Genomic DNA, 18,873 nt, shown 5'->3' with positions numbered 1-18,873 from the left:
GTTTCTAACCGTCTGTTGTAAACAAAATTAGCTTAGCTTAGCTTAGTTAGCGCCGCCTCACCGTGTTAAACTAGCAGAATGTAAATAAAACCGTTAGATGGCCATTAAGAAAGAGAAAAAGTACGTAAAGCAAACTTTTGGAAACTTTTCTTATCAGTTATCACAACATTTTATGAAAAAACTGCGTTTTAAAGTAAAAAAAAAAAAGATTTCAAAATACTGTGGAAAGTTCCATGAAGGTTATGAAATGGTTCCCAAAAAAAGACCCATCAGGGAACCAACGCTGATATCAGGGACACATTGTGTATTTACTGGGTTTTAGCATTAAAAGTAATATATATATATGTATATATGTATATATACATATATATATATACATATATACATATATATATATTTTAGCAAGATACGGATTGTGTCACTTGAACAAAGGGCAAGAGAACAATGTACCCTGTAAGGTGTAGATTATTCTATAGGACAAAGATCAAGTTAGAAAATCTAATTTGTTCCTTGATTAAAAATTAATTATATATTAGCTCAATTTTGGCTTCATACTTTATCTGTTTTTCTTAAAAAAAACATTTGGACAAAACACGTTCAATGCTACAATGATGGTTCAATACGAGTTATATTATGATTCATTAAGCAGGGCTCTCAAGTTTTGGAGACAGGCAAGAGTGACATTAAATGTTTACTGTGTAGATGACAATATGAAGCGGAGCTATACATCTGGCCATGAAAAGAGAAAAAAGAAACAAAATGAGAGTGAAATGCGAGAACAGCAATCAGGTAAACTTGTGTTCTCTTCAAGTTTGATGTCAGCAAGAGCAAATAACAGTAAAGTTAAGTTGATGTGATTCTGTCTCTAGTCTCTATCCGACTAGCTAAATTAGCTGTGCAGTGCTGCCAGACACGAAAAGAACTGACACGAAGACTTACAGCAAGATTACAGATTCCAAAATGGTCAAATACCGAGTATATATTATAAAATACTCCATTCAATAAAGATTTGTTTATACCTCATTCAATTCTGTATTGTTTTACTCTTTGACCGAGAGATGGAGCAAAGTTTTTTAAAAAGGAGGGAGGTTTGTAGTGGGAGCAGTGAGGTGTCAAGTGTGAATGTGTGGCAAATGGTTTACATGGCTCACGGGTCAGGTAGGAGGGCCCCTTAGCAGAATTTTGCTTAGGGCCCCAGGGAGGTCAGGATCGGCTCTGATCTCAGGGCCCCCAGTTTGAGAAGCACAGGCCTATACTACTTGTTCTGAGTAGCTGTTGTCAGTGAACAGGCTGTAAAACTGTTGGCTAAGTTGCAGACACTCATGAAAAACTGATGCTGATTACCTGAGAAACATTCTCTCAAATTTGGTCAGTCAAAAATTCAGTCAAATTTGTCAGTGTTTGTGTCAAACAAGTTGTGAATTTGTTGTCACATTACAACAAGAGATCATGACTTACTTTGTGCAGGTACATTTTGGGCACTGCGGCATATTAAATATATGATAAATAGTAAGTTTTTCTGCATGAGAAATACGATATGTGGCTGGAGAGCGTGACAAAAGACCCAAATGAGTGACTGTCACTCTCAATGTGTGACACTTGAGAGCCCTGATTAAGTCTGCATGTTATGGATAAAAACTAAACTATCAGAGATTAGGTTTAAGGTCAGAATTGTTGGACTGACGAGACTCGTTTCGAGGAGGTGAGCCGCTACTCAGTGCCACCCATGTGCCATAGAATACACAATTCATATTTAACATATCATATGCTTTTACTTTCTTCCATGTTTAACCTTGTGTTCAGGTGTGAACACGTCCAGCTGTTCATGGACTGGCAGAGAGGTCTACAGTTCGCTGTGCAGAAGCTCAAGCACTCCTCAACTCAGAAGAACACCAGGCTCAGCCAGACGCACCCTGCTGGGTCCAGCTCCACAGAGGGAGCTCAACAGTGAGTGAACAACAAATATTGATAAAAAGAAACAAAATTTATAACAGAAAATGTGCCACACGTCTTGTTAAAAGGTTCCAAATTTTGTGAGAACTGAGCTCAGGAGGCTTTATCCTACATATGACAGTTTGAACCGTATGATTACGGTGCACCTACAGTTGAAGGCAGAACACTGGCACAGCGGGTGATCGTCACAGCTCCAGGGTCTCTCTGTCTTCAGCTCTAGTTACGGTCTGTTCAGAGTTGTGCATGTTCTCCTGTGTCTGTGCAGGTCTCCTCCCAAAACATGACAGTAGGGGGATTGATTACTTGCCCCTAGGTGCAAAGGAGTATGTGAATGTGTCATCCCATCCAGTATGTATTCCCAGTGTTCCCGCAATAAAATACATGGCAACCATAAACAGGATAAAGTGCTTATTGAACTAAACAAATGAGTAGAAAAATTTCATGTATAGAAAAAAGATGCATGTCATCATCTTGCAAAAGAATCCGATTTGTCTGATTTTCGGAGTAGTTTCTCAGTGGATGAAAATCCACTAAATGTTATTATGCTACTATGTAAGCTTAAAAAAAAAAATCAAGGTCTTTTTTGTTAGTGTGTAAAATGAATCCCAGTGGCACTGGCATAGTATAAAAAAGACTGCACAGCTCTTTTTTTTTTTATGTACTCTAAATTGAGTGATTGTGGGACTGACTGTGGTTTGTCCAGCCATGGTAGATCAGGATCATCTTGCTCCCAACAAACACAAACAAGAAAAGGTAATGAAAGCTGGGAGATTTGAGAAGAGTACATCATTTTTGACATACTGTGTTCTCTAATTCTAGTGACATCTTCCTCATCTGCATCTGTGTGTCATGCTGCATCTGTAATCGTGGCTGTGGTGGAGGGCCGGGGTTTAGCCAGGGGAGAGATCGGCATGGCCAGCATCAACACCAGGTCTCCTGAGTTGGTACTCTCACAGTTTGCAGATACTGGGACTTATGCCAAGGTGAATCTTAAATGAAGGCTGTTTTCTGTCCTTATTTTTCACAGATGACAACTAAAGGTTTCATAATATATTTAGGTGATATATTTTGCTGAAATTCAAGTTTAGGGTTTCTTAAACTGGCTTTGATTTACAGCAGGCAATAAACACACAATATCCTCTTCTGCGTCATTCATTTAATTCACAAATTTATATTAGAAAACTGGAGACAGATTTTCTGCACTAAAATTGTTAAATGGGACTGGGAGTATATTTTCAGTTCCATGACCTGCTGTACTAGTGTAGTTTGGTCACAAAAAATAGACCCCATTCCATCTACCACCGCTAAACAATCTGTGTGTTTCAAATGACATACTCCTGTACTACCCTAGACCTTTATTGAGTACTAACACTGACTGGATTTCCTGTTTAGCAGTTTGAATTGTAAAAACCGAAAGTTCTGTTTTGCATACAAGCTTTTTGGATATTCTAGATTAGCAAATACTGTTGTTTATAGAGGGGGCAAGGTGGCTTAGTGGTTAGCACGTTCGCCTCACACCTCCAGGGTTGGGGGTTTGATTCCCGCCTCCGCCTTGTGTGTGTGGAGTTTGCATGTTCTCCCCGTGCCTCGGGGGTTTCCTCCGGGTACTCCGGTTTCCTCCCCTGGTCCAAAGACATGCATGGTAGGTGATTGGCATCTCTGGAAAATTGTCCGGAGTGTGTGAGTGAATGAGAGTGTGTGTGCCCTGCGATGGGTTGGCACTCCGTCCAGGGTGTATCCTGCCTTGATTCCCGATGATGCCTGAGATAGGCACAGGCTCCCCGTGACCCGAGGTAGTTCGGATAAGCGGTAGAAAATGAGTGAGTGAGTGAGTGTTGTTTATAGTATTGTATTTTGATTTGTTCAGTCAAAGTGGAGGGGGAATGCTTTAAGTGAGACAGAGCTTGTCATTGTGTTTAACATTGCTGTGCATAAAATCACTAAACATTTTACATTTTGACTTGGAATCCTGACAGACAGTGATATGGCTCTGATATGCTGCTTTTAAATATTCCCAGGTGTTGAGCAAGTGTGTGAATAATAATACTCATCACATTACTGCTACTTCTGCACACACACACACACACACACACACACACACAAATGCGTCAAATATATGCTGTATTACATCACCTTGTTAGACTGGTTAGTCGTTAGATTAAATATTCCTTTGTTTTTAGTCACTTCTGTTACACATCTTGGGGTTGTAGAAAATTGTACCTTCATTTGCCCAAAAAGTGTGAAAAAACCCTGATCTAGGAGATCATTAGTAGTTAATAAATTCTGTAAGGATCATTTCTTTACTAAATAAATTAGCCAATTAATTATCTGATTGATTTAAAGTTCAGTTAAACTTAACAAGGATAAGCAGGTTTATCATTTGGCTTTATATAGACACTGAGCCTTTGAGTAAGAAGATCTAGTGCTTTTGTGAAGCTGTGGATTTATATGTCCAAACTCATTGCAGGTAATTACCAAACTGCATATCTTAGTGCCTCTTGAGATTCTGATGCCAGACACTGCAAGCGAGAAAGGACAAGGAACCAAGCTCTACAACCTCATCACGGAGAACTTTTCGGTAAACGTTTGTAATAAACGTGTCACATAGACATCTGTTATGTTAGGAGTCAGTATTGCATTTGTAAATTTTAAATGAACGTCCACAAACTGAACATTCAGTATAAAAACTAATGTTTAGAGATGCTCCGATCAGCACTTTTGGGGCCGATCACCGATTACCGATCACCAAGATCATGATCTGCCGATTGCCGATCACTGCCGATCACAGAATGGCAGGGGAATGGGAATCTTTTATCTATATTCTAGCAGAGTTTGCACAATTTTTAGAAATGAAATTAACTCTAAATTAACTGTATTGAGAATAAAAAACTGTAGAAATAGGCTACAGTCAAGATCTTGAAGAACCACCAAGTGTTTATTTTAGAAAATGAGAACTTAAGGCTACTGTAAGCCATCTTTCCCAAATAAGGCAGAGTAACTTAAAATTATTCCAAACAAAGAGGGGTCAGGCAGACCAACACACATCAGATCAGCTTAATGGGATGTAGCCTCTTAATACACTGATTACATTTTATAATTGGCAGCAAAATGTAAAACTTGTTACACCAAAACTGGCTACTGCCACAAAGGACAAAACTATGGCAAGTGTTTTTTTTCTGTTATTACAGTATTATGAACGTCTGATGTAGTTGTGAACCAAATACATCAGATCCAAAAAATAAAATAATGAAAGCTACTGTAAGCCAATGCCATCCTTTCTAAATAACAAGGCAGAGAAACAAGGAGGCCAAGCAGATAGTTACCAACCAGATGAACTTGGGATGGTATGAGGTTACATAGGCCAAGGCTACTTGTAAAATGTAAATAAAATGTAAATAAAATTTTTAATATATTAAAATTAAACAATTGGCCACAAAATGTTTCAAACCAAAACATGCTGGACCTTGGCCTACTAACACAGAGTACAAAATCCTTCAGGTCTCAATCATAAAAGTCATCACTCACACTCACATCACTACTAGTTTAAATGCATCACTCACAGTCGGCTGGTTGAGGGATGGGGATGTTGTTGGCTTCGGCTGGTTTAGTTTCTCATACTCGGCATATTCAGTTGTATGGCGTGTTCTAAGATGCCTAATCATGTTAGTGGTATTAAAATGCCGTTGCTTGCTTCCACCTCGAGGGATTTCATCACGACATACATTGCAAACGGCTAACTTTACGTCTTTATCGGACACTTTGAAAAACGTCCAGACGGGAGAACTCGTTGCCACTTGTAAGCTCCGCTCTGCTGTTGTTTACCTGTGCGCCTTGCATGCACGTGTGAAAAAGTCGCGTGAGTAATTTACGTCACGTGATCGGCTTTTTTGATCGGCGCTTTTGGGGTTCGCCGATCAAGCTATTTTTAGCCAACATCGGCCGATCATGATCGGTAGCCGATCAATCGGAGCATCACTACTAATGTTTATTTTAAATAAAATAAAACAAATGTGGATATACATGATGTATTTTGTGTAGTTTTTAGTTTCATGAGTTATTCTAATCTACTATTCTACTTACAGTCTGTAGCTTTCACTGCCATTCAAAGGAAGTACTTTAATGAGAGGAAAGGACTGGAGTACATTCAGCAGCTCTGTGCAGCCGAGTTCAACACTGTTCTTATGGATGTACAAACCAAGTATGCACTTTCTTTAGTTACTCAGTGCTGATTTAGACTAGATGGTTTGTTCTATGTACAAAGGTTTTTTACTCAATAATGTTACAAGTGTTACAGGAAAAATCCACCACAAACAAACAACTTTCATATTATTCTTTATAATTAATGCAATCTTCAGTGGCAACCAAGAATTATTAAATAATGGAACTTCTTTCATTAACATATTAGTCTGTTTTTACTTTGGTTAATGGAAGAAATATGCTTGCACGTCATCTCTAACTAAAATGAAGTGATGCAGCAGAGCTTTAATCTGTCCAGCTCTCTTCTCTCCTCATCTGCACAGAAACAGATAAGTTTCCAGAAAAGCGAATGCTGTTAGCATGCCAGCATCTAAGATATATATATATAGTGTTGCACTTGCATTGTATTCTTGAGTGTCCGATGTCTGACCTATTTATTACTTCTACAAAGTTGCACATCAGAAATTCTTTATTTCTGTGTCAATATATTGATTGATAAATTAGTTTCATGGTTGACTTTAGCTTTGATATTAGTCAGTAGTCAGTAATGCACATGAGTGGTGTGGATGTAGATTTGAGTTGATATTACGTCACCTTTCTGCAGGTATTATTGTCTGGCGGCTGTAGCAGCTCTCCTTAAGTACTATGAGTTCATTCAGAACTCTGTGTATGCTCCCAAATCTCTAAAAGTGAGCTTCACCGGCAGTGAGCAGACTGCCATGATTGATGCAGTCTCAGCCAGGAACTTGGAGCTTGTGATTAACAACAGGGGCCACAGGTAAGAAATGAGAGTTCAAACCATTCTTCAAAGACTACTCAGTTTTTCCCTTTTTTTTATTCTCATATTCTTCATCTCATTGCAAGTTCTTATTTCAGAATATTATAAAACCTAAAACACATTAGTTATAGTATTAGTACCTTCGTGTTCATATGTTTTAACATCAGGAGTGAACACACTCTGCTTGAGGTTTTAAACTACACCAAAACACCTGGTGGTGAGAGGAGGCTTCGCTCAAACATTCTGGAACCTCTGTTAGATGTTGACACCATTAACACAAGACTGGACACCATACAGGTAGAATAACCACACCAAGTGGTTAGACAACATGAATTAGTTATTTGTAAAAATGAATTCAATCCATTGTTTTGTTTTTAGGAACTGCTACAGAGTGAGGAACTCTTCTTTGGTCTCAAGGGTGGTATGTTGCTTTCATTTTTCACGTAGATTACACTGCAGATCATCTTTTTCTGTCTAATGTTTCTTTGATGATGCCTAGTTAACTGAGTTTAATGAGTGTTGCTGTTTTATGTACAGCAATTACACAATTCTTGGATATAGATCAACTGCTTTCTGCTCTTGTGCAGCTTCCCAAGCAAGAGACGGTAAAGTGTGTTTTTTAAAAAAAAGTGTATTTACATGTATGTATATTGCTTGTTTAGGTTGAATCTGTTCATGTTTTTATAAAAATGTAAAACTCTACAAAGAGTTGATTTTTTTCACTTCTAGCTTTTATACTGTTGAGAAATTGCTAAACATTTTCTGCTTTCACCATTCTGTTGCCAGTTTATTAGCCACACTTATTGGCCATATACCATATAGGATGCTCATGTTGCAGGTATACAATTACACAATGTAGCCCATCTGTTGTTATGCACAACAGCCCCACTCTGCCTGCCTATACAATAAACAGGATCACCATATGGTGTTATTTGGGTGGTGGACCATGATTAATAGTCCCAATTATTGCTGATGGTTTCTAGGCCATATTGGCTTAAATCTTAGAATTATTTAATAAAATAGATGTGGCATTTGTTAAAAGAAACAAGCAAGTTAGTAGACAACATTTCTTCTTTTCCTTTTTCCTGTTCTGATGATCTAGGTTGAAGTGGCTGAAGCGAAGATAATGCATGTCATTCAGCTGAAACACACACTAGAGCTGATTGAACCAGTCAAGGTCAGAACAGGTCACATCCAAAGGTTTTGCAGAATATATATATATATATATATATATATATATATATATATATATATATATATATATATATATATATTCTGCAAAACCTTTGGATATATATATATAATGTAAACATTTTTCACTTTTTGACAGATTGTGTTGAAGGATGCAAAGACAGCCTTACTGAAAGCTTATTACACTTCACTAGATGATAGCAGGTAATAAATACTTAATAAGAACTGTAGTGTTTGTGTACTGCTATGCATGTCTAGAGTCTGTAACTATATTACCTGTATCTTTTGGAAGTATGTTAATATACCTGCCTTGAAGAAAAACCCTGTGTCTATACAGATACTACAAGTTTAACACTCAAGAGTAATGTTCTGTTTTTAACATGCAGCAAAATGAACATTTCTTGTAGCTTTTCAATTGTGTTGGTAGGTTTAACAGCATCTTGGATCAAATCAAAACAGTGATAAACAATGATACCAGCTATATGAAGGGAAGTCTGAATATGCGCACACAGAAGTGCTATGCTGTGCGGCCTAACGTCAATGAATTGCTAGATATTGCACGCCGCGCCTACACTGAGGTAGTGGATGATATAGCAGGTGAGTGGCTCATGTTTAATATCAAAAATGAAAGTTATATGTTAAGGACACAAGATTTGTTAGTAGTATTCGTATTGTACTTCACTGGTACAGGATTAGTAGAGCAGCTAGGACAGAAATATGGTCTTCCACTTCGTACTAGTTTTAACACAACCCGAGGTTTCTTCATCCAGATGAGGCTGGAGGGATTTGGCTTGCCCGATGGACAGCTTCCAGGAGAGTTCATCAAAGTGAGGCCGAATCACCTAAACACATCAATGCTCTGTATGGTGTATGGTTAATAAATTACATACACCTTTTTATTTCACCAATGATTTTTGTGTTACTTATTAACATTTTCAAGCTTATGCAATGGCCATTAGATGAAACACGTGAACATGAAGACATGAAAGTGTGTGATAGGATTTAACTCACTGCAGGTAACTAGACAAAAAAACAACTACAGCTTCACTACATTAGACCTGATGAAGATGAATGATCGATGTGATGAAGCCTTGAAGGAGATATTTCACATGTCTTATATGTGAGCATTCACCATGTATACTTTGTGTTAGACGTTACATTAATAATACAGGTTTCAGTTCAGCTGTTTAATTAGTACACTTCAGATACCTTTAAAAAAACGTGTAACTGCTTTTCAGTGGCTTTATACATATATGATTAATTGTATAATTTTTAGTTTTGTGTTAACCACATCAGTGTTTTTGTTTCTGTAATACTCAGCTGCATTATGGAAATGGAGATAATTTAATGTTTCACTCTTTTTCTTTTTTTTTTTTTTTTTACATCTCCTTAGTGTAATATGCAGGTTACTCAATGAGGTCTATAAACATATTCACTGCTTGTATAAGCTGTCTGATGCTGTGTCCATGCTGGATATGTTACTCTCCCTTGCCAATGTTTGCACTATTTCAGACTACGGTAAGATTAGGCTCTGGATACAGACATTTCTAAATATGCTCCATTGTTTGATGTCCTAAGGCTGCTGACATGTTTCTATTTAACACAATTATATATTTCATGTGTTTGTGCCACAGTGCGGCCTGAATTCACTGATACACTAGCAATAAAACAAGGCCGCCATCCAATCCTGGAGCGCATTGCTGGCCAGCAGCCCATCCCCAACAACAGCCATATCTCTGAGGGAAACAACTTTGTTATAATCACAGGCCCAAACATGAGTGGCAAGTCTACTTATCTCAAACAAGTGGCCCTCTGCCAAATCATGGCTCAGATAGGTACACAGAGCTTTTGGATCAGTCAGTATAATTTCATGTACAGAATTTATAATAAAGATATTTAGATTATACTTTTACATAGTGTCCGATGTTAAATCATTTGTTTTTACAGTTTAGTGTATCTGTAACACATGTATGATTAACACAGCAAAGAAATTGTTGACACAATATCTTCCACAGAGATCATAACAGAAAACTTGTTTACCTGAAGTTTACATTTGGGATCTGAGAGCAATTATTGAAATCTTATGATAAAAACATGCAACATAAAGAAATTCCAGCAAAAAGGATCTTAAAGAAAATGCCTCTTATGTGGCCTGACTCTCAATACATAAAATAATTAATTCTGGTAACTTATTGGTCATTCTGATAAATCTTGTATAATTTGTGGAATGGTTTTTTTGGTCAAAGTAACAAGAACATCTTGGTAACCAATAACCACATATTCCTTCCTCTGAAAAAAGGAGTTATATCTCTGAAAAGATGAATTTAAAAAAAAGAGCAATTAACTGAAGAAATATTATTTGCTGTAATGGATTTTACGTAAACTAGTTCTGGAATAAGCCATTCCCACTTAACAGCACTTGCATTCACATGGATTTCTACCGTACCGTTCAGGGTTCTCTGGTTTCCTCCTGCTATCAAAAACATGCAGGTAGATGGATTGGCTGCTCACACATGGTGGGAATGAGCATGTGAATGTGTCAGTGCTCACATAGATGGCATCTCATCTAGGATAAATTCTCCCACCTTATGTCTAGTGTTCACGGGATAGGCTCCGGATCCTCCTTGGTCCTGACAAAGGACAAAACAGGCACTGAACATAAACCTTGCTGAAATATAATAACTGCCCATTGATTTCAATTACAGCTGTTTGCTAAGGAACACTCTTCTCTGTGGACAGATGAAACACACTGCAGTATTCCTTTATAAGCAAGAATAAGCTGTTCAGACTTTATTCAGAGTTTATGTAACTAATCTTTAAATTTGTAGACCTACTGGTAGACCTCTCTGTTTTTATAAATTTTGCCTCAGGATCATTCGTGCCTGCTGAATTTGCCTCCTTCCGTGTTGCTGATCAGATATTCACTCGGATAGGAGTAGACGACGATTTTGAGACCAGCTCCTCAACATTTATGGTTGAGATGAAGGAGGTCAATATAAAGCGACCATATGCACAATATTGTATCACATTTTACTCTGTCTTTACTATATTTTCATTGTGCTGTCAGGTGTCCTACATAATACACAATGCAAGTAACAGGTCACTCATTATTATTGATGAGCTGGGACGTGGCACTAGTGCTGAGGAGGGCATTGGAATTTGCCACTCGGTTTGTGAGTTCCTCATCGGTCTGAAGGTATAGGGAACTGGCTATAATCTGTAAGAGTTAAAATACTAATAATTCTTAATATGCTAGTGATATCATTGCTTTTCATATTGTGAACAGTATAAAAAGCATTATAAACAAGCAGCTTCATCCAGAATGTGTTCTTTCTGAGTTTTGCAGGCATTCACTCTCTTTGCCACCCACTTCCTCGAGCTGTGTCAGTTGGAGACTCTTTACCCCAATGTAGAGAATCAGCACATGCAGGTCCAGCACATGCGTGGGACAGAAAACGGCTCAGAGAGTGTAGTCTACACCTACCTGCTGACTCAAGGCTTCTCTGAGGAAAGCAACTACGGTAATCTTAATCAAACAAAGGGTAGGGCTTTTTATCTGTCATAACATTTGAAGACTACATGATAAATTAGAATCAAAAAGAAGGTATGTTAAATATGAAATAGCAATAGGTTTGAACCGAGTGGTTAGTTAATTCCCTTGTTGAGTATTTTACTTATACTTACTGTTTGAGGTATAAGAGCAGCAGAGAACACCTCACTTCCACTGTCCATCATCCAGGAGGCCAAGTCTATATCATCAAAAGTTAGCCTAAAGTTATGGGTAAGGTGATATTTTAATGCCATTGGGTGTATGCTTACATTGGACCTCGTTTATCAGTCTTTTATTGTGCATGTAAATGTTTGTGTAAGCCAAACCAAACAAAAATTTCAGAAACGCTGATTTACTTCTACTGTGTGCACGTTGATCACCAATTAAGTGCAAATCATGTTCCAGACACAGTGTTTATTGAAACCAAAATAGCTCCATAAAAGGACAAGTGCATAGACAGCTGTGAACATGAAATGAACAATCAAGCTAAGGACAAAACTGAAGTGGAGATTATATATAACTTGATGGATAAGAGCAAAGAGTACAGTACCAAATAACTGTGCATCTTTACCTGTTTCTCATAGGCTAAGCATCATAGTGATCCAACCACCCTGAGACAAGGGGCAGTGTTTCGTCTTGCCACCAGATTAATACAGACGGCCCGAAATTCCAGGTTGGATCCAGACAGCCTCCGTCTTTACCTAAAGGGCCTAAAAAGAAGGCATGAAGCTGAGATAAAGGACAGATTAGTGTCCATTGAGACAGAAGAGTGAGACCTGCTGCACCTAGACAGGTGGACTGGATGCTATGATCTGCGCAAGCAAATGCTGAGTAAATCAGTATCACAAATGGTGACTGAATTAGTTGTCTTTATAGATGTGTTTAATGAATTTGCCCAGATATTGTTCTGATATTGTTCTATGGTGCTACAAAGGCAATTAAAATGGTCTGTTTATTTATACTTTAAAGCATGCTGAGCAGTAAATAATTAATATAATTGGAGACTATATATGGCTTTCCTATTAAATACACTTTACTAAATGTGATATATACTGTTTTGTCTATTTTAGTTATTGTTAACAGTATTAAGTGTACAGCTATAACTAACTGTATAATTAACAGCTTTAACTGTAGTGTAAGCTAGAAATCATTAAAAACAATGCATCTTTAGAGAAAAGCAGTACAATAAGAAACTTATACATATACAATAGAATAACAATAACTAAGGTGGCCTGATCAGTACTGTTTAATTGCAGAGCTGTAGAGGTACTTCTGCGGAGACAGTGCAGAACAGATAATTCATATACTGTAAGACATATTTCTATATAGTTCTAGCAATTTGTGCTACAGTAGCTCTTCTGTGGGATCAGACCAGAAGAAGCCTTTACTATTATCACACACAAACTAAAGTACAGTGGAATTCTTTCTTTGTATATTCCAGCTTAGGAAGCTAGGGGAAGAGCTCAGGGGCAGCTATGATACAGTGAGCCTTGAGAAGAGAGGGTTAAGGGTCTTGCTTAAGGGCCCAACAGTGGCAGCTTCGTGGTTTGGTGCTTGAACCCCAACCTACCAGTCAACAACCCAGAGCTTTAACTATTTGAGCCACCAATGCCAATGCTGTATATATATATATATATATATATATATATATATATATATATATATATATATATATATATTTATATTTATATATATATATATACACATATATATATATGTATCTTTCTGATCCTGAGTCCGTTTCGTCACTACCCTTGGACTCAGGCACAGACACTTTCCTCTCCTCTCTTTCCTCAGCCATGGACTTTCACTGCCCTCTGTCCACTAAACCCAAGAAAACTTGCGCAACAATTGAAGAGAGCTAAGATCATCTGAGAGAAAATGGAAGAAATCACAACTTTGATGCAGATCTTGCCTCTTACCGTACACTCCTGACCAAGTTCTCCTCAGATGTGACTTTTGCTAAGACTTCCTTCTACAAGGGAAAGCTTGAAGCTTTGGCACAAGACCCTTGTAAGCTCAACATCATCACTTCTCTACTTAACCCCCACCTCCACTTGCTTCATCCTCCCTGACTGCAGAAGACTTTGCTTCTTTTTACCATGAGAAGATTGAGAAAATCTGCCGGACCTTCACTTCTGCCCCAACTTTTCTCATCTCACAGTCAGGATTCCCCTACTCCTTCGTTGTTGCATTTCTCAACCGTAGCAGCAGAAGCCATTTTATAACTCATGCAGTCTTGCAATCCTACCACCTGCTCATTGGATTCATTGGATCCTTCTGCCCTTCATTACCACTATCATCAATAGATCCACAACATCTGGTCATGTACCAACTACCTTCAGGGGAGCAAGGGTTATTCCCATCCTGAAGAAACCTGCTCTGGATCCATCAGACATCAGTAACAACAGGCCAGTATCATTCATTCATTCATTTTCTACCGCTTATCCGAACTACCTCGGGTCACGGGGAGCCTGTGCCTATCTCAGGCGTCATCGGGCATCAAGGCAGGATACACCCTGGACGGAGTGCCAACCCATCGCAGGGCGCACACACACACTCTCGTTCTCTCACGCAATCACACACTACGGACAATTTTCCAGAGATGCCAATCAACCTACCATGCATGTCTTTGGACCAGGGGAGGAAACCGGAGTACCCGGAGGAAACCCCCGAGGCACGGGGAGAACATGCAAACGCCACACACACAAGGCGGAGGCGGGAATCGAACCCCCAACCCTGGAGGTGTGAGGCAAACGTGCTAACCACTAAGCCACCGTGCCCCCTAGGCCAGTATCATTTCTCTCTTATTTCAAAAATTTAACTATAATCAACTGTCTGTCTATCTCTCACAGAACAACCTCCAAGATCCCAACTTGTCTGTCTTTAAAGCAGCACATTCGAGAGAGACATTCAACCTTTTTGGATGTCTCTGAGAAACTACATGCTGCTAGATCAGCAATCCATCCTTATCCACCTCAAACTTTCAGCAGCATTTGATACGGTCAACCACATAGTTCTCTTGTCCACCATCAGGAGTCTTGGGATTTACAGAATGGTTTGCTTCCTACCATCCTACCATTGGTCCTCTTCTTTTCTCCCTGTATGCTCGTGCTCTTTGTGAAGTTATTTCCTTACACGGGTTCTCTTACCACTGCTATGCTGATGATACACAACTTATCTTCTTTTTCACACCCTCAGATACCACAGCTTATGTTTGGATCTCAGCATGTCTTGCAGACATATCATCATGGATGACTGCTCATCAGTTGAAGCTCAGTTTTAGAAAAACTGAACTGCTGATCATCCCAGGTGATTCATCCCCAGGTCTTGATCTTGCAATATCCCTGCATAATGATCTGATCTCCCCTTCAGTCACAGCTCGCAACCTTGGGGTAAACATGGACACTGTCCTTTTCCTAGCATATTGCCAAGGTGACACGCTCATGTCGGTTCCTTTTCTACAAAATTAGAAGGATTCGGCCATTTTTGTCCACATAGGCTCCTCAGGTACTTGTTTAGTCTCTTGTCATCTCAAGACTGAACTACAGCAACTCATTGCTGGCAGGTCTACCTATGAACGCAATTTGTCTTCTGCAAATAATCCAAAATACAGCTGCATTACTTGTTTTTAAGTTCTCGCATACCACCCTGCTGCTGTGCTCCCTCCACTGGCTTAGATTCGCATTAGATTAAAAACACTGATGGTTACCTATAAAGCCAAAAATGGACCCGCTGCCTCACATTTTCACTTAGGGGTGTACTCACTTTTGTGACCAGCTGTTTAGGCATTAATGGCTGTGTGTTGAGTTATTTTAAGGGGACAGCAAATTTACACTGTTAACAATCTGAACACTCACTACTTTATATTGTTATTTATATTGTAAAGTGTCATTTCTTCAGTGTTGCCACATGAAAAAGGTATAATAAAATATAAGTATTATAAATATTTATAAAAATGTGAGGGGTGTACTCACTTCTGTCACATATTCACTTCTTCTACATATATTGTGTATATATATGTATATGTGTGTGTGTGTGTGTGTGTGTGTGTGTGTAGAGAGAGAGAGAGAGAGAGAGAGAGAGAGACATTTATTTTGACACGTCAGTGTTTTGAGATAAGTCAGAACTACTCCGCCAAAAACGCATTGACACACACACGTAGACCTGCACTGACTTATCGCGATACTGGATCATGTCCCTGCCCTAATCACGAATTGCTGCGCCCTTTAAAACGTAGGAAGCTAAGCATCATTTTTCCTTTCCCACGTCTACCACGACAAACCCCACCTTCTGTCCCAGGATTGGTGAATAGGAACAGATTTTTCTGTGGTACGATTGGTCGGTAATACGCCATACTGTCCAATAGTAGGCCTTGTTATAAGTATAGCCAATGGCAGTTTAGGAGGCGGTAATGACCAGAATACGGGTGGGGAAACGTTCATCTTGCTCTTTGCATTGTGCGCAGCAGGAGTGGTGACCCGCCCCCGCAGAATCGCTGCTAACTACCGGCTCGGAGCTGCTGTCCATCGTGCTCTACAAAAGAAACACCATTTCCAGCCGTAATTAACTTTATCAGGCATATCACAACAGGTATGTGTGCGTTTGTAACGGTGTTGAATCAGTTACAGCGGGTGTGCTGGGGGGAGATTAGGGGATTTCTCCATGCAGAAGCTCAGCTCAGTTAGCGGCTTTAGTGGAGCTGCACACGGGGCCTGCGGATGTCACACTGTCCATATGCTGTGTCACATGCGGTCACAACCAGAACACTGAAACGTGCAGGCTTCACATTGGGCTTCACATGGAGGACAATTGTATTTTAGAGTAATAATAGTGTCAGATTTGGAACTAGCCGACAGCTCATGTCATGAGAGATGTTCACTATGTTAGCAGGAGCTAATCAGCTCTAGCTAGCTGCAGGAGAACAGTTTCACTCCGTACAACAGTCTCTCTCTCTCTCTCTCTCTCTCGCTCTATCTCTCTCTCTCTCTCTCTCTCTCTCGCGCTCTCTCTCTCTCTCTCTCTCTCTCTCGCTCGCTCTCTCTCTCTCTCTCTCGCTCTCTCTCTCGCTCTGTTATTCTCTCTCTATCTTTCTTTCTTTTTTTTCTCTCTTTCTTTTTCTTTCTCTTTCTCTCATATATCTCATATATCTCAATTTAATATATATACATACACACACACACACACACACAACATATATTTTATTCTATATTAGTAGCACCCTTTCTTGGGTAAGGGATTATGTGAGCAGGACTTGATGCACAACGTTGATCATGACTGTGTGTGTGTGTGTGTGTGTGTGTGTGTGTGTGTGTGAGAACGAGTCTGTGATTTACTCTAATGTAAGTCATAGTCACGTGATCAGCCTTCATCTGACACTTACTTTCGTTTCACAGGGTTAAGCGTGTAACCTATTCGTCTGGAAATGGAGTCTACTTTCATCACGTTTGTCTTAGACCAGAGGTTTTTAAGTTTTTACATCCAGGGATCCCTTTAACTGTTTTTTGTTAAACCAGTTCAGTTATGCTATATATCTCTAATATGATATACTTTGATAATGGTTTTGATTTGCCTTTATTTTTTTCCACTGACCCCCTGCCATTGGTTCCTAGTTCACAACATGGTCTTAGACTGTGTCAGGTTTTCTGTGTTATAAATAAACACAGATTAGCTCACTAACTAGGTGATGTGTAGCTTTTAATAGCGTATGCATGTCGTGCACTTCTCACAGTTTACGTTCTTGGAAAAGTCTTGGGGTTGAAAGTCATGTCCATGTCTATTCAGTGGCTGTTGTTTGAATTGTCAATTGTGTTGATTCAGGCCTTGATTTAAAGAATGCATGACTTCATGCACTCTTCCTGTAAACTCTCAACCTAATAAAGGAAATTAGTGAGGTGTGTGTGATTGTGTGTGTGTGGCTGTGTAGATGGAGCTAAGGACTGTCACAAGTGTGTGTTCCTGTTTCCGATGTTATTTTTTAGACTTAATTGTGTAACATGTACAAAACTATGCACAGACTAATATTAATGGCCAGCCGTTAGATTTTTAAACAGGAAGTGACAAACACAACAAGGCTAAGAACAAATTAAAATGTGATGGTACATAATTAGCTATAGGGGTTCATTTGCAGAATATCTGATTTGTTTTCTGATAATGATGTTTATTGACTTTATATTTGCTCTGTATTTCCTCTTTTGTGATTATTTTCATCAAAAATATTTAGATCTTTGTTACCTCTCTGTAATGCGATCTGTGTTACCTCTCTGTTTAGTGGAAAGATATATTAAAAGTGCACCCATCTCTGCAATCACCTTGTAATAAAACATTCAACACGCTCAAGAGGTTTTTTATTCCTTAAGAGATATTATTATTTTTTTATTTACATGGATTTACATGGAAAGTTTCTTAAACACCAACACATCTGAATATGACAACCTGACCCCCAGTCTGGCCCTGCTTTCTGTTACTGAAGTGGAAATTAGTGATGAAATTATTTATTTATATTTAATCTCAGTTTAATAGGCTAGCAAAAGCCTGTGTTTTTGCTTATAAAGTGAATTGGAACAGTTCCATAGGGCTTTTCCATGTCGTTGAACATGTCTGCATGTTTTACCAAACTATTCATGCTACGCAAAGCTTTGGGATTCCAAGTGGCCACTCACCCGAGAACGTTGTTGTTATGCCTTATTTCCATGCCACAGGACACTCTTGCAGCATAGGTGCATCCTGCTCTCTGAAGTGTCGCATGGAAATAAGGATTCTGCCATGCACATACAATACAAAGTTCAAGCCACTCCTGTAAGACTACCATTACTGAGACAGGGATTCAGAACAAAGTGTGTGAGTGCACCACCGCCACACCCATGTCAATGGTGATCATTGCACTTTGGACTGGAGGATATGTATATGATTATTTTTTAGCCTACTTTGTAAGACAGAAATGTCAGTGAAGTAGGTTAGTCAGGGTTATATATTGGTGTAGGCTAAATATTATTATACACTAAAAGTATAAAATGATATACTATACAGTAAGTCTATAATTTTCCCATCAGTACAACCTGATGAAATATGGTGGAATCTGAAAGTCTAGGAATGTGGCAACACCAAGTTGATTAATTTCTAACAATGTTGCATCCTGAACTGTCTTATTTTTCTTAGCCTACAGCATTTTGCCACTATATATATATATTATATATGGGATTTG

At 38.8% G+C, this 18,873-nt stretch overlaps 2 protein-coding genes and 1 long non-coding RNA gene across 7 annotated transcripts in view; 2 read left to right on the top strand and 1 right to left on the bottom strand.

Moving 5' to 3' along the window:
* Window positions 1-1,818: 1,818 nt before the first annotated feature.
* Window positions 1,819-12,585, top strand: msh4 (mutS homolog 4). Its single transcript, XM_060879870.1, has 20 exons — window positions 1,819-1,947; window positions 2,773-2,936; window positions 4,421-4,531; window positions 6,036-6,151; window positions 6,755-6,928; window positions 7,096-7,225; window positions 7,307-7,349; window positions 7,466-7,533; window positions 8,031-8,105; window positions 8,259-8,323; window positions 8,547-8,716; window positions 8,810-8,946; window positions 9,136-9,239; window positions 9,513-9,637; window positions 9,754-9,954; window positions 10,990-11,108; window positions 11,187-11,315; window positions 11,466-11,640; window positions 11,812-11,900; window positions 12,254-12,585. Coding segments are annotated over exons 1-20 (2,385 nt in total). The 5' UTR covers window positions 1,819-1,946; the 3' UTR covers window positions 12,443-12,585.
* Window positions 9,478-18,488, bottom strand: LOC132852594 (uncharacterized). Of its 2 annotated transcripts, XR_009649122.1 has the most exons (4): window positions 18,332-18,488; window positions 12,241-12,379; window positions 11,804-11,888; window positions 9,478-10,749 (listed from the first exon to the last, which is right to left on the bottom strand). It is a non-coding gene; the product is annotated as an uncharacterized LOC132852594 (long non-coding RNA). The 2 variants fall into 2 exon arrangements; XR_009649123.1 differs by lacking the exons at window positions 12,241-12,379; window positions 18,332-18,488 and adding an exon at window positions 12,026-12,190.
* ktn1 (kinectin 1) overlaps window positions 16,031-18,873 on the top strand; it is a 28,944-nt gene continuing 26,101 nt past the window's right edge. For 2 of the 4 annotated variants that reach the window (XM_060879864.1, XM_060879863.1), the window contains exon 1: window positions 16,031-16,262. The gene's annotated coding sequence lies outside the window, so the exon portion shown is untranslated. The remainder of the gene's footprint in view (window positions 16,263-18,873) is intronic. The other 2 variants (XM_060879867.1, XM_060879865.1) reach the window with 2 other exon arrangements.

This window comes from Tachysurus vachellii, chromosome 10 (assembly GCF_030014155.1).
Source record: "Tachysurus vachellii isolate PV-2020 chromosome 10, HZAU_Pvac_v1, whole genome shotgun sequence".
NCBI classification, from domain to species: domain Eukaryota; kingdom Metazoa; phylum Chordata; class Actinopteri; order Siluriformes; family Bagridae; genus Tachysurus; species Tachysurus vachellii.
This window is presented reverse-complemented; position numbering and strand designations above follow the sequence as displayed.

Excerpts from the sequence above, each read along its gene's own strand:
- msh4 (XM_060879870.1), top strand. Across the intron at positions 7,226-7,306 it reads CAAGACTGGACACCATACAG|GAACTGCTACAGAGTGAGGA; the intron begins GTAGAATAACCA and ends TTTTGTTTTTAG. Across the intron at positions 8,106-8,258 it reads AGCTGATTGAACCAGTCAAG|ATTGTGTTGAAGGATGCAAA; the intron begins GTCAGAACAGGT and ends ACTTTTTGACAG.